The 24676-nt window shown below is 40.4% G+C and overlaps 1 protein-coding gene across 2 annotated transcripts; it reads left to right on the plus strand.

Moving 5' to 3' along the window:
* Window positions 1-353: 353 nt before the first annotated feature.
* LOC135493146 (E3 ubiquitin-protein ligase SH3RF1-like) lies at window positions 354-22963 on the plus strand. 2 transcript variants are annotated; one of them, XM_064780118.1, is made up of 13 exons: window positions 354-425; window positions 1624-1983; window positions 2446-2510; window positions 3097-3211; window positions 3888-3986; window positions 4684-4779; window positions 5619-5659; window positions 6273-6636; window positions 7165-7277; window positions 8230-8397; window positions 9017-9728; window positions 14191-14507; window positions 15174-22963. In XM_064780118.1, the coding sequence occupies exons 2-13, from the start codon at window positions 1624-1626 to the stop codon at window positions 15340-15342; spliced, it is 2619 nt and encodes an 872-aa protein (XP_064636188.1). In that variant the 5' UTR covers window positions 354-425; the 3' UTR covers window positions 15343-22963. The 2 variants fall into 2 exon arrangements, with proteins under 2 accessions (XP_064636188.1, XP_064636189.1); XM_064780119.1 differs by having other exon boundaries at window positions 14206-14507.
* The last annotated feature ends 1713 nt before the right edge of the window (window positions 22964-24676 follow it).

Genomic DNA, 24676 nt, shown 5'->3' on the forward strand with positions numbered 1-24676 from the left:
ATGCACGCGTTGTCAATTTCTCAGCGACTCTTTTATCAACAGAAGTGTACGATGCATAAGAGTCACGCCAGTGTCTTTTTGGTTGCTTTAGAATAAAATATACGCATTTTCTTCTTCTTTTTCAGCCTGAAAGGTCAAAGTCGCTGTAGTGCTGTATCGCTACTCGCTAATTAATAAAAAATGACAAGTAGGAAATAAAACGGTATTTAAACTGTATTGGCATTAAAAGAAATCCTTTGATAAGTCTTATAATTTCAATGCCTTATTTATTACTTCAGATTTTAGTTTTGAAAGAACACTAAAAATATATCTTTGCACTATGTTATAAAGCAAATGGTTATCAGGAAAATGGCCTGGTCGGAAGTGAGACGGCAACATGGCTGAAAGCTGAAAGATGAAGATGGAAAAAAATTATCAAACCCGAGGTTTGTGACTCGATTGCACGATTTGAAATGATTGTTGGTAACTAGACATTGATATCAGCTGTAGTTCTTCTACTTCTCTCTGTGAACTCGATGTTATATTCGTTGATTTTATTTGAATTGGTCGTCATATTTTCCTTCTAAAAAAAGTAAATTTGGAAGAAAATTGAAAGAAGACAGTGCTGCAATGCACGAGTGCAGTGCTGAGTGCATCGCATGCATGCATGCATCATACCCATAGGCCTACATGTTTGTTACATATACATCATTTTACACATGTATGTCATGTTGACTTGAGCTTCACATGACATGCACAGAGGTGTGTAGTTCACAGCCCAGTCACAGTGTACTGACTACTGTCAACGTCTTCAGGTAATGTTGGACTGGAGGTTCGATATATGTCATATATTTGTGGTTGAACAAAATCTCAGACACAGCTGACAGCAGTTCCGAAGAAAGCCTCGCCCAGAACTGATCTTTGCCGACAAGCTCAAAAAGAGTTTTTATCAGATCCCTTTTTACATGTTTTGATAGCCAAACTATTCCCGAAAAAAGATATTTCGCTGCTCAAGAACATTGTGTTGTGTCATGTTCCTGGAATATTTTGGCAATTGCGTAAAAGCCGTAATAACCCCATCGCATCATATAACAAAACATTGACTAGCAAGTCGGCTCAAGCACAAAGTATGCCCTGCTTTTCCATTATATACAGATCACGCGTTGGCGATAGCCAATCACATCAAAGCCAGCAAATCTGGGTGCCGCTCTTTGACTGAGTAATGTATTGTATGCATAATTTAAGCATTATTGTTTTTCCGTGATGGAGGCGTGGTTATACATTACCAAATGCCTCCTTCGGACTACGAAACTGATGATCTCTCAGGCAATTCTGAAAGCTATAATCTTATTGGAAAATGCCTAAAAACTTCCAAAATTTTCTGGGAGAGGTCCACCAGACCCTCCCAACCCTGAAAGTTGCACAATATCACCCCGTCGTTGGAAGATTGTACATAACATTGCCACTTTTTAATGGGAATCAATGTTATGATGTAAATGGCGATAAAATATCGCGCAATTTTACTTAAAAAAACCATGAATGATTTCGAAGAAGTTTGTTTGGGTGCTGACTAGTCCATGCCAGTCTTTGGCAAAACCAGGCAACACAGTCATACATACATGTAAATGAAATTTTTTTTTTCAGATGGATGAGGATGCACTAAATGAACTGTTGGAATGTTCCGTGTGTCTTGATCGGCTAGACACAACAAGCAAAGTCCTGCCATGTCAGCACACATTCTGTAAACGATGTCTTGACGAAATCATCAGCACGAAAAGTGAATTACGCTGTCCGGAATGTCGTGCTCTGGTGGAGATCCCGGTGGACGAATTGCCGTCCAACATTTTGCTGATGCGGCTTTTGGAGGGTATCCATCAGAAGTCCCTTGGAATAGGAGGAAGTTCCAACACGAGTCCGATGACAGTCCTGGCAGGTTTGATGGCTTCAAAGCCTATTGGTTCTCTTGGAACAAGCGGAAGCTCTTCAACAAAATCCTTTCAGAAGGTAAGACATGTAAGAAGCAATGAACCCAGTATTTTTCTAGCTTGACATTTTGCCACAGTTAATCAAGTAAACAACTTATCTTACAGTTCACATCTTCTGACCAGACTTGTGAACTCCAATTTCATGTTCTTGTTTGTCACTAAAGAAAATTTGGCAGACAAAAAAGAAAAGCCTATAACTAAGTACATGTAACACTTATAAAACAGATTTGTATATTTGTAAACAGTCTGTATAATATATTTGCGCCTTTCATTTTAAAAACTAGTTCACCACCTCTCCCACATTGAAAGACAGACTTGTTTGATGAGATATAGTTATTTAGCCAAAAAGGCTGTGGTTCAATACACCTTCGCAATAGAATTTGAATGAACTGTGCATGCCTTGTAAAGATCTCCCGCCAAATCACATTATTGGTGTGAGGTCCACCAATGGAAAACATATTTTTTATCATATTTTCTTCAGATTGGTGGTCCGGCTCGGCAACCGTGTGCCAAAGCAGTTTATAATTATGATGGAACTGACCCTGGGTAAGTAAATTATTCATGAAGAGTTTTGTAAAATATCCTCAACCAAAACCAACACTTTGAGTTCCTTGCTGGTATACAGGCCGTTTTAAAAAATCTATATAGAAATTTTCTATATAACTTTTTCATCGATCCCATATAGATTTTTCATCGGAATTTTTGCCTGTGTAGCCCTAAATCTACAGGCGGTGGAAACCTTATAATGGATATCCCCGCAGTTTCTCAATGCTTTATCCTTTTATTTACCGCACCTCAAATCTGCTTTGATTAATTGATATACAGTCCATTTAAATTTTGTGATAGATCCTTATGATTTACCTTTGACAAAAAGGTATCAACCTCACTGGTTGACATCCTCAGGTCTTCTGAGTAATTCCCAGTAAACAGCATTGATGGCAGCACTGCACTGGGAATCAAATTTCATGCTGGGATCCCGCCTAGGGTTCCCCGTGTGCATCCAGGGTTTCACGACCATTGTCTCTGTTTATTGAAACCGAGTTGCAACTGATGGCTATGGCTGCGCGTTACTCCTGCTGTCTCAGCATGTTTTTGCTTAACAGTGATTGTATTCTTTAATTTCTACTTGCAGAGATCTATCATTCAAGAAAAATGATTTGATAAATCTTCAGAAGCAAGTTGATGACAATTGGTTGCATGGTGAACTGAATGGCCAGCTGGGCTTTTTCCCTGCAAGTTATGTCCAGGTATGTTTGTGAACCAACTTATACATATGCAAATGACAGCGATGGAGGCTATCAAGGTCGCTTAGTGGTAGTTTTCATCGGTAAGCATGTGTGACACATTGCATAATGTTACATGGTTTGTTTTTAGCAGAGGAACAGCTTGGATGATGGATCCCAACATGTGACCCACTACAGCAAAATGAGTCGCATGTCGCTTCGAGCTTGACAAGTTGAGACAGACTGGTTGTTCATTTCACTATAGTCTGCCTTTTGTGAAATCTGAGTGTATCAATTTCTTCTATCATGTCCTGGTGTCATTTTAGGCTCATCTTCTGTGCGACATGCGACCCATTTTTGCTATGGTGGGTCACACATCTTTACCATGCTTATTTGGGATCATATGAAGAAGATTTCTTCAGTGTTAACGAGTGCCTTCACCTTTCAGCATGGGGAGATAGAGCACCCATATTTCGTTTCCATCCATAAACTGATAATCACCTTGGAAAAATTTTGTATGGCCACTGCAGCAGCCTTCTTGAGTTCAGTTTCTGCTCATAAACTGACAAGATCTTGAACGATTGATCCCAGTTGTGCAATCTTTCCCTAAGAAGGACAAGAAAGAGGGAGCCAAGATTTATCGAAAAACACAAAAATATGGTGAACAGCTTGGTTTTAACAGCATTTGTTTTCATTTCAGATTCTGACTCCACTACCTGATAACAACCCCAAGTGCAAGGCACTCTATAATTTTCAAATTGATGACAAGAGTGAGAAAGGATGTCTGACATTTCATAAGGTATGTTGGTTTAGTAATGAGACGGATGAATCTTCACACACCAGTAAATAGGAAGATGTTCCCTCATCCAGCGCCTTGCAGTATCCAAGGTTTAAACGGCAGCTCACGTACTGTCTAATGAAGAGTGGTGTTGTGTTTCTTTTTCTCGTCAACAAGAATCTTCCTGCCTTAACGGGGGACTATAAGCAGGAGCAGGAGGTTAAATTGGGCATCTTCAGGTGACTGATATACACAGTAAGGGCACTTGGTCATGTTGTATTCAGCATTATATATATTCCTCGCACAGGGGTAAAAGGTTTTGATGTACTGTGTGTAACATTGGGTGATATGAATAAAGACTAGCAAATGCTTTGATCTAAATCTCCATGTACATTTACACTAGGCCTTTCTGTACAAAACCGTAGTAAAAGCATTTGCTAGTCTTTATTCATATCACCCATTGTCTTGCCTACCTGGCTGCTGCCTATAGCTGACTATAGAGTCCCTTTAAGGTGGAATGGTCGGATGTGATGATCTGACATTATATAACCAGATAATGTGGTGAACATCGTGAAAATAAATCAAAAATAACGGAGGTCAGAATCCTATCTATTATTTGGGTTATAGCGATTTTATGTATTGTTGACCATGATTCAATGTAAAATACTTTGATGATAGTCATGTGGTCATGAAGACTGTTTACAATTGATATTTTCAGGATGAGGTTCTGACAGTTATTCGGAGGGTTGACGATAACTGGGCCGAGGGGAGATTGGGCGATAAGATCGGGATATTTCCGATTGCCTTTGTCGAGGTTAGTATTTTAGCTATTACAATATGACTTTCGAGTAACTGCACTTTGAGTCTCTTGATCTGGCAGCGCTTTGAAGTTTAGCCTTGAAAATATACCTGATACGATGGCCCAACCAAGTAACTATAATTTCTTCTTAATTTTCGCTTACCGATAGTTCATATCATCTGCTTTACTTCCTGACCAATAGAGATGTGTAGCGGTATTTTTTCTACACCTCTTCAGACACACAACTTGTACTTTGATGCTGGCTGTGGGCATTGTTCAGTTCTCAGTGGCCTCGGTTACTGGCTTTCAACGTTTTCAATGATAATTGTTTGAAACCTCATCTGGATGCAGGGGTCTTGATTAAACCGAGGGCGGCTTGGGTATCTGAAAGATACGGAAGTATAAAAACAAAGTCGTCCACTATTTTTTCCCACCAGACCATAAGCTTGAGGAGCAATGCAACAGTCTGTGATTAAGTGTGCGCTGCAAGCTGTATTCACCTCGGTGGAATACCCACAGGAAACAGTCACTGCAGACTTGAACTGCTGTGAGTGATGCTGTGACTTCATACAGGTTACAAGTGCGAGACAGATGTTATGACATAACCTTGTAATGTGTGTAATCGGTGATGTCTTGGCATTGCAAAAACGTTAAACTGAGCAGAAAAGCTGTATCGTGTGTTTGACAACATATTTTGAGGTCTTTTTAGTCTGCATCTTGATGATACAACGAAAGGCAGTTTTATCCTCACAAGTACTGGGTCAGTTAACATTCTAGTAGTTTTGCTGTGGTGATGATGAATGTTTTTCGCTAAGTTTTTTCTCTACTTATAAATTGTTATTGTTCTTTTCCAGATGAATGATGCGGGTAAAGATCTGATGTCAAAACTATCCCTGTAAGTCTATGGATCTGTTTAGATTTTGTTAACATGAGGAGACCTTTTCTCTCTCTATCATCTTCTGTTGTATACTCATGTGAGTTTGTTTCACCAGTGTCTGTGCCAGTAAAGGTCTGTACAGTTGCCCAGTCAGTTCCACCATGTCCCACAATCACAATGTAAGCTGGACATGGTATCTTTATTTAAACCTGTGTCCTGAAGATAGGCGGCACCTGGAATGTAGATTTTGATCACCTTGCGGTGTTCAGGTCGTTCTACCGTGCTAAAATCAATCGTTTGTTTGGCCGTAAAAAATGGTGGCACAATTGCACAGTTGCTAATGATTTACTCAAGAAACTTTGTAACTGGGCCATTCAGGCTTAAAACCAAGGCTCTTCAAATACATCGCATGTGCCTGTAAGCTGTGGTCCATTGTATCTCGTATCTATGCCAGGAAAACTAAAAGACCGCACAGGCTGTCGGTAGCCTGCAGTCGGCTTCTTCACACACTTCAGACTTACATTATCCATACATGTATGCACTGACCAACATTTTCAACTTCTACTGATAACCGTTACCATGACAACATGATTTACTTGGAGTTACATGTATTGCCTTGTATATTTTTCAGAAATATAATAAATGCAGACAATCGTGGCTCGGCCAATCAGGATCAAAGTAGTACTGACCCAGGTGGAGGACTGGGTGATTCGCAGACGTCATCAACGGGTGGTGGCCAGAATGCACCAGGTGGGAGTGGAGATGCCCCTCTTCAGGCCACTCCACCCTTATTTGCCCACAAAAGGCATTCTTTAACGATACCATCGTCGCCAACAGTAGCAGTTCAGCCGAATCGCTACTCGGCAGAGTTGATATCATCGTTTACAGCGCCACCTGTTCCGACGCCTGCGTCTGCCACTGTTATGACATCATCCCCTGCTGTATCGGTCACATCTGCTACCACGGTGCCAAAGGCTGTCAGTCAAAGTTCACAGGTATGCTCGTAGAGTCGATCAGGCTGACGCATTTAAAATGGTGGTGCCCAAGGCCAATGCAATGGGTATCACTATTATGAGTCATTTATACAATCGTATACAGTGAACCCAAATGATGCTTCAGACACTTTAAAATGTGTCTAAAGTCGTTAAAAAGTTGTGTGTCAATTTAGTTGGATCTAAATCAATTAGACATTCCTCCCCACGTCTGGAAGCAGGTCACTTACTTTTGTAACTCCCACGCCATCAGCGGCAGAACTGATGACAGATTCTTAGAGACTGAAACTTATCATTTTATTCATCAACGGCAGAACTAATGACAGGTTCTTAGAGACTGAAACTTATCATTTTATTCATCAATGGCAGAACTGATGACAGATTCTTAGAGACTGAAAGTTATCATTTTATTTCAGAGTAAGTTTGCAACGATATTAGAAGTTATAAGTTGCAGCATGAACATTAATTCAACCTCCTCAAATTGATGAGTCTTCACAGTACTGTTTACAGATTAGTTTCTTCCTATTACAGATTCCTCTAAACCCACCGAGTGTGCGAGGCACAGCCCCAACAACCCCAACCACGCCCAGTGGCCACACCTTGGGTCCTCCACCATCAACACCGCCTCCACCACCACCACCGCTGTAAGTTTGAAATATTAGCTAGAATTTGAAGAAATCGGTTGCCGCTCGCTGTTGACCTACTCTGGTATTTGCTGGCACTTATGAGATTCTTAGAGTTGCCCATGATCCAACTGCTGGAGAGAAGCCATCATTGACACCGACCTCAACCTCAACCTCAATTCTGGCACTCGATCTTTGGCAGACAGTTGTTTTTATCAGCTAGCCTGAGTGAATCAGTGATGTTGTGGAACCAGTGAAGGGCATAGAGCCATAACTTGGCCTCGTCACATTTTTCAGGGGCAATAGACCCCTGGTCACATCTGACTGCCTACCAAAAGTGATAGAGTTATACTCGGGCTGAGTCCATTCTCCGGAATTTGGCAAAATTTTGTCTAGTTTTCAAACTACCATCAGTCTGCTTTTTCTGGGGGCGAGTTATGGCTTTATGGATTTTAGTAGAACTAACTCAGATTTCTTGAAAATAGCCTAGTTGTAGTTGTGGCTCTGTTGCCTTCAATTGTGCTCGACGTTCCAATTGATGGTGTTTAGGAATACCCATTTTGGTTTAAGAAATTGACACCGTATTGGAAGTATTGGTTGTCTTGCCAAAACCGCTCGGGTGGAGCTAAAATTTACACCAAAACAAATCAACATTTGGCCAACATTTTAGCTCCACTGAGTGGTTTTGGTGAGACAATCAATACTGGCAGTGAGGTATCAATTTCTATTCTAAAACATCCAAAAAACGAATAATGTGGTTTTAAATGCTTTTTGAATGCTTCGCCATTTTGCACCAAATAAGCAGTTTTGGTTGCCTAACCATAATCGCTGAATTCAAAATGAGGCTTCGTTGGCGCCTAGTGCATTTACATTGTTAAGTGTGGTTCATTCCAAATCCATGTGTTTCAGAATTAAAATAACTGAAGTTCAAAACAAGACAAATATATCATTCAACTTTAATTGTCAATTTCAGCTTTGTGGCTCTTTACAATTATAAACCTATCAAGGAGGATGAAATCCAGCTGATCAAGGGCGATTATTATACTGTGACGGAGAAGTGTCAAGATGGATGGTTTAAAGGCGCATGCCTCAAGTCTGGGAAAATTGGTGTTTTCCCCGGAAATTATGTCCAGTTGGTCAGGTGATTAGAATAGAAAGAGTAGTTTTATAATTATATCTTTGGAGCCAATTGTCCGGCCCAATTTTAGCCCTGCTTGCTCTGAGCCCGCCTCATTTCATGCAGCCAAAGTTATATTTTTTCGAAGGAATTGTGGCAAATGTTACAATATATTTACCAAACTTCGCAACATCTTTCCATTAACCCTTCGGAGCCCGAGTTTCCACAGAAATACCACCCCAAAAAGCCTGTGTTTCCGGAGCCTCTGACACCAGAATAAACCTTGTATGAAAATCATGCTCAGCTACCGCACATTCGGAATACCTGCATAAAGCTGCATCAAGTGTGAAGGGTTGCTGAGTGAGTTTTGGCAACTATAGTTGTGATCGCGCAAACGGAGAGGTTTTTCTTTGGCGACTCAAGGCGAGTCTGGGCTTCAAAGGGTTAACAATCTTCTTACCAAATGGGTGGATACAAAGTCATTGGACATATTCTCTTTTTTGTTGTGCTAGTGTCCAGTTGAAAACGATAGCATTGGCAGACCAGCAAAATAGATTTGACCCCAAGTTGGGGGAGGTGGGGCTGATTGAAAGCATCTTGGAATCACAAAAAATTCAAAATATTCCACGTGTTTCACTTGCAGGCACAAACAGAACTTGCTGACAACACCTGTCACACCGACCACGCCGTCTTCAGGCCATCACCAACCGCCACCACAACGCTCGCCAGGGTCCTCACACATGCCTGATAATACTCGTAGTCATGCCCTATCAGCATCGACTCATACAACTATGGTGCTAACACGTCCGGCCGTATCGCCGAGCCAATCGGGTTTAAGTGCAAGCCTAGACTATCAGGTTAATATGGGGACACGTGCTCCAGCAATTTTGCCTCGTAAAGCTGCTTCACGGTCTGCTACCACTCCTACAACCGGTCCGCCACCAATTAGCCAGCCTCCTCCAATCATACCAAGGAATGCATCATCACAGGGTACAAACTTACACGTAGAGCTGCCTGCTCGGCCACAGATATTGCCTAATGAACAAAGGAGTAAAAGACGAAATAGCGCACCACCAGAGCGTGTATCACCTCGACCTGCGTGTCCATTACCAGCTGGCGTTGTGGAGTCGTCTTCTTCTCGGCAACAATCACCAAGATCTTCTGGCTCTCCTGCTTCAGACACTGTAGTGCCTACTAGGAGTGTTGTTTATAATCGTCCTCTGCCTGCCACGCCTACATCCAGTTGTTCTCGGCACGGTGCAGTTACATCACATTCCATGTCAGCAGGGACGACCAACCCTCCGCCTAATGTGGTGGCGGGAGCTTCTTATATGATCGGTAGCAGTAAAGATAAGGTGAGTAACTTCAACACTTTTATGTACTGTCTCTTGCTAAAGAATTATCTGATTTATCTAAAGTTCTGTGTTATCTCACTGAGAAACCTACCATATTAGTTTAGCTCTGCTGAGCAAGTAAAAAATATTCCTTTGGGGGGGGCTGCTGGACAGATTTAGAACTAACTTCTTTCATGGAGCCTCTGTAAATGTATGAAAGGAACAAGAGGCCCAAGGGCCTGGCGCTCAGCTGGATGACCTAATAACATAGGACTGAGGGTATAAAGTAGTAAATATCGGCTTTATACTACTGTTTGAAGGTCAAGAGAACACGTTATACCACTAAAATTTCCAATGCAGAGCTGCCAGGTGGATGAAATATGATTGAACTAATCAGCCATGGTATGTAAATATTACAGGAGGCAACGGAAGATATCCCTAGTTCAGCATGTTGTATCAGTAGCTTTACAGAAAAAAAGTGTCAGAGAGGATGAGACTTCTCCATGGACAACTGTGGTATGTCCAGGCTGGGTTGTACAGCACAAGGATACAAAATGCTGTCTGTAATTGAGAGGTATCATGATTTAACAGAGGTCAAAATAAATAGAAATTACCAGTTTGGGACTAGCACCACTTTCTTTTTTTTTTAATAAGGTAGAGATTACAGGAGTCAACAAAATTAATTTTATTGAGAGAAATTGACCTGTCCTGCAGGTGATTGGAATTTACAATACAAAGGGTCGTTTTTCATGACATTGTGCTCTACTGCGTATTCCTAGTCATAGTGAGTCGATCTGGAACCAATCTATCCTTGGCGCAGACAGGTTCAAATTGGCTATATCTTGAATAGATCGAATTGCGATGAAAATCTAATGCAATAAAGGAGCAATATCGAAGAGACAAATTAATCAAACCAATTGTCCACAGACTCGGACCCTGAAATGGCACGATGTATGCGTGCATATAAAAGTATATCAATTGGTCCCATAGAGATGATGAGGCAATGTCAATATGCCTTGTTCCTTAGTCAGCAATATGCCCCTTTTTATACGGAGAAGAAGGAGAACCCAGATAGGCCTTCACATGTCGGCTTCCAAATGGCTCGAACCAACTATCACTACTAGAACTTTAAAATGCGTGCTCCTCCTAGTCCTACATGAAGCAATGTCTCAGCCAAAAGGCAAAGTTAGCAGCTCCTTGGTAAGGCCATGTCAGGTTCCGCGCGCCTCTTCAGATACATCAAGTATTGAAAGCTGTGGTGAGCTGAGCACATAAAAGACTATGGTCACCTTAATTTGAAAATCCCTTCATAATCAAGGGCTACCTCTGACTAAAACAGCACAATAGACCACCAATTTGATCCAGCTCCTAACTGCGGGAAAACCCAAGTCCAGCAACCAAAAGTACCAAAAATACATTTTTGTTTACATTTGAACTGCACACATGCGTTTGTTTACAATTTCATTTCCCGCGAAATCTCGAAAATCAGGTGCCCTGCAATCGTGGATTGAAAATAACATTAACCTCGGTTCAGCAGGTCAGCAGGTATACCAGCTGTTCCAATCATCCCCCTACAGCCAGCCGTTCAAAAGGTAATGTTATTCACCCCACATGGAGTGCAAGTAATTGATTAAGCCCCTGCATAACTTAACAGCAATCGCTTGGCTTCTGTGAGTGGTAAGGAGAATTGACAGTTTTTTTATGGGAGTAACATTATTGTGTTGCTTAAAACGTCTACTTTTTACTCATGTAAGAATCGTAGTACTAATAGTAACTTCAACTTATTTTCCAGTTATGATAACACAACACGCATCTTCATGATCATGATCTTTCTCAAACTAACTGAATGACCTAATCGCCTTGGACGCACAACCTAACCACATATCAATCCGCCTCGACGATCGACACATCCATTCGATTCGATAACCCTCGATAAAGTTTGATAAATAAACTAGAACTGAGATTTCACAGGAGCACCTGTGAATTCATGACTCCAGGGTTGTTTTGAGGGCGATATTGTAAAAGTTGGTCTTGAGTATGGGGACGTGAAGGTCCGTGTGAGGCACCTGGGCTGGGGAGAGAAGACTAGTTGAACGATGTGATCATGGAGGTATAAATAATTATTTATACCTCCATGATGGGATCTGACACGGACACTACTATTGATCTCATTATATGAATACCATTTAATTACAAAAAAGTGAAAACAGATCATTCATATCATATTCCTTGGCATAAATTAAAATAGGAGTGCGGGAACAAGGTTTTTTAGCAGGAGGAAAGCGAGAACATTTTGCGCCGTCGTATTCCGATTTGGCTGGTTAGTGGTGAAATCTGCTTTTAATTTTGCAAATTAACATATTCGTTTTCTAGTTCTAACGTTGTCTGTAAAGATGCTGGCAAGAGACATTGCCAGGAAAACGTGACGTCATTTTGGCCATTCTTCTTACCGCACGCCCTCTCTCTCCGTAAAAGTTCCTGAGATGGTGTGAAGTGGGAGGGCGCACAATGGGAACCACACTGCCGCGATGTTAATAGTTTCTATTTATAGAATTCAGCGGCAGAGATTTTAGGCACGGAAAAAGTGGATTAACTCGGCTAATCTCAATGGATTTTACCCAGGAATGTTTTCAAGGCGAGAGAAACATCTGATTTAAGTACTGCACTTATTAGATTTCATGTTCAGGCCGAAGATTGGCCTAAAACGTGGACGAAAAGAGTGCATTATCGAGTGTTGGAGAAGTCACGTGATTGGACGAGAAACCTGAACAAAGTTTTCGTGCTTTTAGCTGTCAACATCAATGGCTATAATATACTCCTGCAGAATAGGAGAACTAATAGAACTAATTTCCGAAGTTTCCAATAGTTTGAACACAAATCAGAACATCACCCATCAGCTGGACTCAGATCTGCATAAATTACGATAAATAATGAGGTCGTCGCTTCAATTTCGCAAAGAAAGTTGACTCCATTCGAAGGTTGTTTTGACCAAATTCTGTTGAACTCATCGTTATGAGGGCATTTGAACACATTCTCGTTGATCTTTTCTATAAACGTGTGAAGTTTCGTACCAAAATACGTTTCCGTAAAGGCTTAAAAAAGAAAATTCGTCACTTACAAAATCATCGCTCCGGTCCGGTAGAAATAAAAATGTCACCGCCATTTTTTTGACGATAGTACTCCAGGTAACCTCGGCGGGAAATTTAAAGCGGGGTCATCCGGGGTCAAACAACAGTTTTGCTCACTACCGCCAACTGGTGATATAAATTGACACTAATCTATTTTATATCAAAACTTCTGTATCATGAAGACCTTTTCAACTTTATTTTAAGCTTTTATCTGCTGGAATAGAGCGTCAAAAAATTGTTTTTTCATTTACGCATTTTGCCCCCTGGGGAGCTTAATTTGAGTCGAATCGCCCAAATTTTTTTCCGTAAGCAACATTTTCTGCGGTGTTTATAAGCAAGACTAGATTTGAAGTGCCTCGGTTGTATGATTACAAAATGCCCAACTTTGTCTACAGATGGCATGATGGAAGGATGGCAGGATGGGTGGAAGGACGGACACCAATCGAATAGCTATTTGACTAGCTCTGCTGACTTTGTCAGCTGAGCTAAAAATAGTTAGGACTTTAGAACGTACTTTTTCTTTCCCCGAAGGCTTTTTAGCTCACCTGGGGAGAGCTTACGATACTGTGGTGTCCGCCGTCTGTTGTCCGTTAGCGGAGCACGTTTCGTGGCTGCGGGGGCTGGATGGCTGAAAAGTGGCACGATGGTTATGCCCAGAGCTATTTTTGGTTCTCATTTTTTTGCCATTTTGAAGCTAATGGTTGCAGCAAGAGCAACGTATGGTGGATTATAATGCTACATCACGTATCACATGGGTTTTTGATTTGACCTTCTATTCATGGTCACAAAGGTCAAACTCTATGGTGGCACGTTCCTTAAATATTTATCATAGCCTCTTTAAAATTTGATATGTAGACACTTATTAGGCATCTCTACATGACGAGAAAGATTCAGGTCAGTGTGCCCGTTTTCAGGTATAAGTAGGTCACAATGTCATAAAATCCTAAATGGGTCATATGACAAGTAACCTTCTTTGTGCGATCTTCAAATGTATGTCATTGATTAATCTGAACAAGCTCAACATTGTGATTGTGCCAGAAACATTTTGACCTTGACCTAAATTCCAAGGTCACAAAGGTCAAACTCTAAAATTTCACCAATACTGACACGTTTTGTCATTATTTGTCCCAGACTCTTCAAATTTGATATGTGGACCTTATTTCCAAAGTCACAGGTCAAACAATACTTTCTCATTGACAACAGGTGAGCACACCGCCCGGCTGGCCATTTCATCAAAATTGGTCTGAACTCAAGAGGGACATTTCAGTGGGATATTTCTAGATGTAACTTGTGGCACAACTTTGTAACAAATGATGAGAAAGATGGCCGCCTTGGAGATAAATCATGTGCATTAGATTTTCTCATTTCAGAGGGACAAGAAGGAAAAGGAGAAGTCGTCAGGTTTTATGAAACGTTTTACAGGCTCTGGCAAGAGTAAAGTTGTAAAGGGAAAGACACCCCCACCGCCACCTCCACCAGCTAAAGTCTTCCACCAACACGCATCACAGCTCCCCTCAGATGGATTCAGCCATTCAAAATCAACAGCCTTGACAGCTGAGGAACAAAGAGCTACTGTACCACCTGTGGTCCATAGAAAAAGCAGTTCAGTTGATGCAAGCGCTACCTCGAGTCAGTCAGTCCCGAAGAAGCCAAAGCCTTTGCTCAAAGAAAGGTAATTGACACAAATATTTACAGGGTTACTCTATTGCATGAAATCCACATTCTGCCCTAATTTCTGGACAAACTTCCTTCTGCTGACTTCATAAATCTGGAAAAACAAGACAAGAGTAGTGTGCTCAAAAAGTTTGTTCATGTTTCTACAAAAAAGAGAGTGGTCAGTCTCCAAGAATATTGACAGTATTGACATGAACAAATTCTTTTCTACCTTTCGTACAGTGCCTGACCAGTCAAAGCAAAAAGAAAAGTTTGATTATTTTTATAAAGTGTCATCCCTAATAACAGGGCCAGCCATATTATGGCTAAGCATCGGAAAGAGCTGCCAACAGGACTCAAACTTTTAACCATCCGTTCATGAGGCGGACGCCATCCTTCTTCTGTCTTATTCTTACTTGGAAAGTGTTGCATGTCAAGAATATGTGACCCACCACAGCAAAATGAGTCGCATGTCGCTTAGAGCTTGACAGGTTGAAACGGACTGGTTATTCATTTCACTGTTGTCTGCCTTTTGTGAAATCTGATTGTATCAATTTCTTCTGTTATGCCCTGGTGTCATTTTAGGCTCATCTTCTGTACGACATGCAACCCATTTTGCTATGGTGGGTCACATATTTCCTTGTTGTTGAACCAGAGATTTACATGTTACTCTGCTCTGTTCCAGGTATCGCTGCATTGTGCCATATCCACCACAGACTCAGGCCGAATTAGAACTAAAGGTCGGCGACATCATCCACGTCCACAAGAAACGGGAAGACGGCTGGTACAAAGGTTTATTGGAAAGGAACGGAGCTGTTGGATTATTTCCAGGGAGTTTTGTCGAGAAGCATTAGTGAGATGGTATCGGATAAGAGCAAGGCGATTCCTCCAGGAAAAATGAGAATTGTCCCCCTGAAAAAAATAGTGTTCTAAATCTAATGCTGCTGCTGGAGTAGGATGGGAGAATTACAGCCTGTGTAGTTACAGCTTCCCAGCCAACTAATCATCATTCTTATCTTTGTTTTAATACACTAGGGTTTATCAGTAGTGAGAAATGGCTTACTGTTTCATTTTTACCTGAATATACTGTAGAACAGGATGATTTCGAGTGCAGAAAAGTTTTGCAACTTTTGCAAAAATATTGTGACAATCACTCATATTTCCTGGGAGTATTCAATGAAATATCAGAAATATATATTTTTTACAATATGAAATATCAATCAATCAGTCAAATATGGCATTTTTAAAGCGCCCAAATTTGGTGAAAAATTTCACCAACTCCCAGGCGCCTTTGAAATACACTCGAAAAAGGTGTACTTTTAGCATTGTTCCAAAAGCTGCCTTTGACTCCGCAAGTCTAATGTGTGTGGGCAGCCCATTCCATAGGAGTGGCGCCGCCTTGTAGAAGGATCTGTCACCAAAACGTATGCGCTTGGTGCGTGGCTCCTGTAGAAGGAAAGCGGCATCAGCCCTGAGGGAATAGGGTTACCCACATCGGCGCTGTACCATATCAGTCAGGTAAGCCGGTGCCGCTCCATGGACTGCCTTGTAGGTGAGCAAGAGTATCTTAAACTCAACCCTTGCCTTGACAGGCAGCCAATGGAGCCGCATCAGAACCGGACTGATACGGTCAAACTTGGGAATCAAGCATGTAACCCTGGCTGCAGCATTTCGAACACGCTGCAACCTGCCATACTGCTGTTCCGTGATGCCGTAGAGGAGAGCATTGCAGTAGTCCAGGTGAGATGTAACAAACGCATGGACCAGCGTTTTGGTGGTGCCGACAGTCAGAAACCCGCGAATCTGACGAATCTTGTAGAGGCCAAAGAAAGCTCTAGAGCAGACTTTACTGACATGAGTTTGTGTCTGTACTCATTCTATTATGTCTGATAGAATCCCTTGCAGTTTCATACCTCACATTCTGAGTTGTTTATCGTAAACAAGTATTCTCAATTGTATCTCAGTTGTAAAATATACTTCCAGGGAATTCTTCTGTTTTACAGTATGTGGTGAGCCTAATCAAGCCAATGTCGTATTGTACTACATGTATACCCAAGAATACGGTGGTATAAAATGTAAAGATTACTATCTAAAGGGCCCTGGTTTGAAAATCAAGCAGGTAGTGCACTTATTAATTTCTTGGAATATACCTAGAGCAGAATTCACATTATATGCATTGATCTAAAAGCCATTTAAAAAAATTGAGTGCAATTGATAGGAGGTTGAGATCAGGGACTTCTGACAGATCCTTATACGGCATTGCAGCATACGGATAGAAATGTACACAAAATTTGTCCTCTTTCAACAGAGTTTTATATGTATATGTACAAGGATCCTTGATAAGCCGCTTTCTCGACCTCCCTATCATCATCGTTCACACAAGGCAGTTGGATGAGTTAGAAAATTTTTGGACCAATGGTTTTTACAAAAATTTTTTGAATATCAAGGTATGAATGTTGGAACTTTTTTCAGCATTACTTGAAAGACCTCTTATTGTGATCAATATTATCATTAACTACTCTACTTCTTTATAGTTGGTTGTGGCAGTTGTGGGAGTGTGCGCAGTTACAGGAGGAAGAGTGTTCGTTTATGAAAATTGATGCAATGTCCATTGATATTAACTTATAAATTAAGAATCAACTGTGCGGGAACGGAAATGAAAGGGTGCGGTGGGACATCATCAATGGTTTCCTTTCTCATTTTTACTCTGTGACGTGTGCGCAATCTCGTGATTGACTGGTCCTCGTCAGCACTGTCGGGGTCTAGTGTACTGTACCTTGAAGATGTTGAGAGCCCTGTGGTTGCGTGCATGAACAGTGATGTACAGTAGAACCTCTCTATTAAGGACACGCTTGGGACAGACAAGTGCTGTCCTTAATAGAGAGGTGTCCTGATTAGAGAGGTCAAAGTGAATGGAAACAACCAATTTGGGACTAAAACTAGTGTCCTTAATAGAGAGGTTTTCCTCAATAGAGAGGTTGTCCTCAATAGAGAGGTTGTCCTCAATAGAGAGATGTCCACTAAGAGAGGTTCTACTGTACTGACATTTAGCAGCCCACTTTCATTGCAGAACCACACAGCGGTTAGGCCTTTGAGTCACTCGTGTTCCTTGCAACTGATTCCTAAGCATACTCTATGCAGCCATGCATCGCATCCTACACACTGTAGCGCATTTGCTGACCAGTTAACGTTGTCGGTACAGATATTACAAGGGTAGGACGTCTCTTCTAGGACCTAAATGGTTCAGTTTGGGTATTTCGTTGTTCCTTACATGTATGAATCTCAGGATGTATGTTTTCTTATTGGGAGAATTTCTTATTTACTACAGGGTGTTGATTAATGGTGTTTCTAGTTTCAAAGTTGAATAACTGTTATGCTTCTTTTAAAAATCCATTTCTTGCCATGAAAAATCAAAAATCACAGTGATACAATTTTGTGTGGTAATTTACTGGGCAAAACCTCATTTTCATTCATCCACAGCCGAGCTATTCGAGAAGGAGATGCCTGAACTGATGGAAGTCTGATTTTCATTACTGATTGGGGAATTTGGAGATGTTGGGTAAGGTATTGCTTAATTAGTTGCGAGCTGGTGATTCTGAGGACAATAATCAAAATCTATTAAACATGACACATGCATGAAAATGACAAAAGAGTTAAATAGTTCTATCATTACTGCTCTTTAGTCTTACTTCATATGATGATGAAAATCTTGTTATTGCCTCCCTCTCTCAGCCTGAGTATTTCAGCAGCCTGTCTCAGTGGTAACCATTTGAATGAAGCAAGACTAATTATATTTAAGATAGATATTATCGCTTCTGGTTGACAATAAAATTAACTAACATTGCAAAAATTATTTTCCGTAAAGATTGTTAATAAAACAATTATTCAAACTTCAAACTAGCAAGCCAGCTAAAATTAACACCCTGTACCCAAGCTGGAGAATCAATTCCCCAGACTTCTGAGAATCGGGCAGGCCTTCTGACTTCCTGAGCTAGCCTGTACTAGTAATGGAGAAAGTTGTTTCAATACTGCAGGTTTGTCCTGTGAATAGCAAACAAATTGCAAACCATTTGCGAAGAGATATTTGTGTGTACTACCAATGAACTGGGTGGTTGATTTACCTCAAAATTTGATGAGATGATATCCAAGTGTTTTAGTTTCCAGATGGATGCATGTTCTATATTAGGCAGGTTTTGTACGCCTTTGTCAACAATTACGATTTGACGACATCCTGATGCAAAATCGGGTGCCGACGGAGGACTTGACGCAATGATGTTTTCGTCTAACGTGAGGCTTCCTGCACGGCTGAAAATCCTGTTGATCTGTCACTCAAATTTACCAGTGCTAAAACACATATGCGCCGTGCACTCCTCTTGAAATTATAAAACCTTATAGGTAATATACACATATGAGAGTGTCTAAAATTCCAATTGAATCTATTGATCTCAAGTTTTTAGGCTGGTCTTTTACAAGTGATTTACGCATTAAAAAATACCGCAGAGGCGCTTAGGAAATGGTAATCGTTAACTTCGAAACCTCACTATTTTGGTAATGCAGATATTTTCCCAGGCATATTCCAGGCACCACTGCTCGGTTAGTCTGAGGGGCTTGCTCGCAAGCTGGGCAATTGATTTTCCAGGGTGATACCTGTGCAATAAATCTAATACAATAATTATATTTCAAATGGGTATTGTAACTAACAAATCACTTCACCAGTTGTGTTCCAAAACTATGCTCGCTACAAAGAAGTAGTTCAGTATTTTGTAGGCAATTTCTGCACCGAGATTTTTGGCAGTAAAGTGCTCAAAATACACATTGTTGTTTAATATGTTTCGGATACCCCCAAAAATTGGGTCCGAGCATTCGATTTGTACACAGTTATGTATACAAGGGTTATCAGCCCTGAAAATTGTATATGAAATATAGCTTCTATTTTCAAATCATGTTGTAATAGTGATAACAGTGTTGTAGATGAGTTCTCACTGTTGCTTTGGTGATGCGTACAGTCATTGTGGCTAGGACAATTACTGTTTATTGCTGCAAAAACCGGCAAAGTTTTTGGAGTATTTTGTGAGTGGTTTTTTTGGGTGGGGGAAGAATTACCGAAAAGATCTACATTTGCAAAAATGAATATTGTGAAGAAGTACTTTTTGAGATGTTGGTTGGAAGAACCGAAGGAATTTTTATTGTCCACCAAAATCAAAATCATTGAAATTGGAATTTTGAAAGATATTTTTGTAAACTGGTGCAAAAAAGGTTTAGGATTATAGTACAAATGAAAGGGATGGCCAGATTTGGCTTATTAAACACTCATCCTAACTCATCATAAACTTCATCCTAACCTTTATCTTTAATGCCAGGTGCCTGGTGAGAAGGCAGTTTGTAACATAATTTAGGTTTAACTTATGGGTCTGTCATAGTCCTTTAGAATTTTTCAACATCACTCTCATTTCATTGTTTCTGGCACGATTTCAACACAACGTACCTCAAATGGACCTTTAGTTTCTGTCGCGCACCTGTATTCTTGCACAATTCACTCCAAGTCCTTCCATGAACACTCCTGAAATCGCTCGCCTTTGCAAAAAAACACTCCCATGCAAAATTCATTGCAGACCGTGAAGTTGTCATGGATGAAAGCAGCCCTACATGCACATGATCAATCATAAAACAGTGTTACTTGAATTTCTGGTCTGAGACATGGTCATGAATAAATTTTGCATGTTGGAATTTTCACAATTTCACAATTTTGATGTTTTTTCAGGAAGTTTGTGGTCGTTGTGATGTTGGGAATGAATTAAAATTAGCAACAAGATATAAGGATTGAAGTAGGTTTGAAAATTGTCGAAATGAGAGAGATAGGACACTGACAGAACCATAGCTTGTGTGTGACCAACCACTGAGCGAGCCAACACTAGCCTTGAATGTTAGACCTACTGTTCATGAGGCGATGCCTTTACCACTAGCCCATTGGTGGCGATATTGATATTGGGTGATATAAATAAAGACCAGCAAATGCTTTTATCTAAAACTCCATGGCCTTTCTGTACAAAATTAGAGTGAAAGCATTTGCCATGTTTGCTAGTCTTTATTCATATCACCAAATGATTCTGATAAGATATGTCATAATAAGATAATCATAGTTCAAATCGTCAGTCTTTATCTTTAAATCTTGAGTCTTTATCTTCTGGAATGGAAGAAATAGAAGCTTTACTGACTTCAATTTGTTATTTAACTCGATTTCTATGTATATGTACTATTTTATGTCTTGATACCAAGATGAAAGTATTTATACATTTATAATATAATCATCTGAAGCAAAAATCAACCATTTCATCACCCCTGAAAATCTCCATGTAATTGCACAGCTTTTATAGGAGCATTGAGCAGATTTGTCTTGTCAATCTCCATATATTTAACTGAAAGCTATCATCTGTAAAAACAATTATAACTTTTTGACAATAAGTTTATGATCATAGTGATATGGCAAAAAAATGTCATGCACAAGGTCTCGACTTAGCAAAAGTTCAGTCCATACCAACTTGAACTAACCTCAATGTATTTATGCATTACTAACCTGCTGACCTAGGTAAATGTACACCTAATATTGCAAGCTCATAATGACATCACACAGACCACAAGTTACACAGGCTCGAATCATTACTCTTCATTACATAAAAGAGGAATTAACTGTTACTAAAATCATTGGTCTCTTGTTTGACATTGCCTCTGGTGTGCATATGGTGCAGATGTCAGTCCGGATCATTTGTTACCGTGGACTTGTTCCATGTTTCTACACGTGTTGTAGCAACTGCATGGTATGGAACCTGGCCATTTAGTTTGAGCGTCCATTTAGGGAACCTTATACAATACTGTGGCATCCGTTAGTCGAGTACGTTTTGTAACCGATGAGGCTAGATGAGGCTAGGCTCTGTTGAGTGGCAATGCTTGCAGCTGAATGATTTATGTGTGTTGTCGGAATGATGTCAGTTAGTCACAAGCATTGTTCAAACAATTTTAATCAGAACACCACAAGACTTCCTCAGGAAATGACGTGATCATCGTTGATTGTCAATGTTGCTGATGTTGTCCAGATTTTGCGGGCGAATTTACTTGTGAAAACAGAATATTTGGACGAGGTGTAATAATGTTTTGAAGTGACCAACTCGCATCCGATTGTGACCAATGATTCACTTGGGCATGGTGGCTTCCGGAAAAAAGTTTAGGTGGGTAAAGTAGGTTGCCCTATTCAGACTTACACGAGTGCTATTGTCATGTGTGCACCATCTATGATTGACAGGCAGGATATCGTTTGTGCTTGCCATTTTAGATGGATGGCACCATTTTAGATGGACGGCATTAACCCTCCACCAACAAAAAGGATGGCTGCTTTTAACTAGCATGACCATGTTTAGCTGTTTTTGCCTTGCATCCTGATGGAAACAATTCAACTGCAGATTGTGGGAAAGGTTAATTGGTCTGCAGATACAGATACCTAATCTGCTTACCCAAAACTGAAGCTGCTGAAAGGGCCAGTATTAAAAACTACAATCACTTAGTGTTTGTTTCTTGTTGGTGATGATTTCAAAGTTGATCTACTTTTTTAAGAACTGGGACTCTGGATTGAATGGTGATTATTAATTGCAAAATAATTATAAAAAAACAATGCATGGTCTAATTTCCATAGAGACAGTTTTGTGTTTTCATGAATTACGGGGAATGGTTTATTCTTTGAAGCATACTACATGTATCAAGTCATAATGCATAATAGTAGAAATTCAATTCCACAAGGCCGCGATTATATCGAGTGAACATTTTCACATGTAATGCTATTCACTTTTGACTTGAAAAACGAACAATTTGTTTCCTAAAAGTGGGCCACATGTTATGATTCATGATGTCACTTTTCACCTTCACATCATGGTTTCAAGCCAGGGTTGGTTATTTGTGACCAGTGAAACATAACAAGTGACAGTGTAAATCCTATGTATCCCTGGCCTAAAATTCATTACACTCATCAGAGCTCATTAATTGCTCTCCAATTTTCTAAAGAGACAATAATGCAAGCTAGTTTGCAAGAAAATAATTATACTCCTCACCTGTACAGAGAAAATTAAAAGTTGACATGCATGCATTTTCTACTTGGTTATTTGAGCCTAAATCTTGCTTGCCGAATAATGGCTAGAGGTATATGATTTCTCAGCTGCTGCTGCCCAGTGCATCTTCATAGCAATAATTCATCGCCAGATTACTACTTGAGCTGATTAGCTTGCATTGTTGACCCTTTCCCTGAGGATGCTAGTTCAATGCTAGTTCTTTGGTATCTTATTTTTACGACCAGATTCATGGCTTACATGTATGTGCAACTGTTTTAATTTGCTTAAAAAATGGAATCCAAAGGTTATTCATTTTTTAGGCAAATGTAAAATTTTTAGGCAAATGTAAAATTTATTGAAATAATAAAGTTTTTATTATATATAAAATATACAAAGTAGTTTCTGCTTTACGATTTACTTTTTAGCTCGCCTTTCAGGGGAGCTTATACGATACTGTGGCGTCTGTCCTGGTCATCCTTCGTCGTCGTTAACTTTCAACAAAAGAGTGGCACATTTCTTGACCACTTGACCTAGAAGGTTCATACCTGATGTGTGGGTACCCCTAGGCAAGACCGTCTTTCAAAATGAAAATTAGCGCAATTTGACTGCTTCTCTGCCATATAGGTGGCGCTCTTTGAAAACCTATTTTTGGCTATATCTTATAAACGCTGCTAGCTAGAATCATGAAATTTTCACCGTGTGTGCATCTCATAAGGGTGCTTGAAATATATAACCCAGGTTTTTGATTTGACTTAGTTTTCAAGGTCACCGGTCATAGTTCGCTATCAGCATCGCCATTAGGTAATAGTGGCATGTTTCCTCACTGCTGGTGTAACTGACTTGAAATCTTGTACATATGTACCCCTAGGTGACCTCCGAGACAATGTTTCCATGTGATTTGATTCGTGAAAAAACTCCTTCAAAACGTAGTGAATGCTCATTTCAAGGGCTGGAGTCTGTTCTTTGTTTTCCAGAGAACAGCCTCCCATGATTTAAATGAGCATTTAATTTATTTGGAAAGAGTTATAATTGCTTTAGGACTTGGAGGTCTAGCCAAATTGGCAGTGCCAGTCAACCCTTAAAGGAAGATCTAGAACAACTGATAGCGCACCTGAATGGTGGAATAGCCATTATCAAATTCACTGCCGAGATCTCGAAACTCGACAATGGGTGCATTGTGACTGGCCCACACTCCAAACCTACGGACACTCGCAACTATCTGTTAAATACCTTGGCTCACCCCAGAAAATGCGAAAGGGGTATATCATATGGCCCCTTCCTCTGCATCAGACGCATAAGAAGCAAGATGGAGGACTTGATGGTATACACGCCATTGAATTAGGGGTTATTCTGTGAAGAGGATATCCATCAGATCCAATTGGACGGGCAATGGCGAGCGCTAGGAGACCAGATAGGCACAATCGGCTCTTCCACCCACTGCTACTGATGAAGGAGAACCACCATTTCTAATTCATCACAACCTTTTCTCCAGGCTTCACTGGTCCCAGCAACATTATTAAAGACAACTTGGACAACCAGATCAAGATCCAATCTCATATCATCTTTGGTCTCGGGAACCCTAATGAAATGGCCAGGGCCACTGTGCTCATGTCCCTCACAAATAGTTTATTATATGATAGAAATTTACCAAAGATCAAGCCCTTAGTTTATCGGCCAATTTATGCTATTTGACTGTCATGAATCGTCATAACATATGCCTTGGGAGATGTGTTTTCAGTTTTAGCCATCCAGTGGCAAAATCAAGAATCGCACTGAACCGAAATTTGGTCTCCCAGGTGCAATTTTATAGGGGAACCTGTACAAAGTTTCAAGTCGATAAAACTTATCTAATGACACAGCATCTGTCGTCGTCGTTAGCAAGGCAAGCTTGCCTCTCTGGAGGTGAGCTAAAAACATAAGGGACATGTTTGTAGTCAGGGATGTGCAGCAGCAAGGGACCTTTGGTTAGTACAAAAAAATCCATCATCTCAGGCACTACACCTCAGGCCTTCACCTTCAGAGGTCTTGCCGTTCTTCAGTAAAGTGTAGATATTGCATCCGTCAAGACTAACATAGATCATGTAATACCCCGGAT

Source organism: Lineus longissimus, chromosome 9 (genome assembly GCF_910592395.1).
Source record: "Lineus longissimus chromosome 9, tnLinLong1.2, whole genome shotgun sequence".
Lineage (NCBI taxonomy): Eukaryota > Metazoa > Nemertea > Pilidiophora > Heteronemertea > Lineidae > Lineus > Lineus longissimus.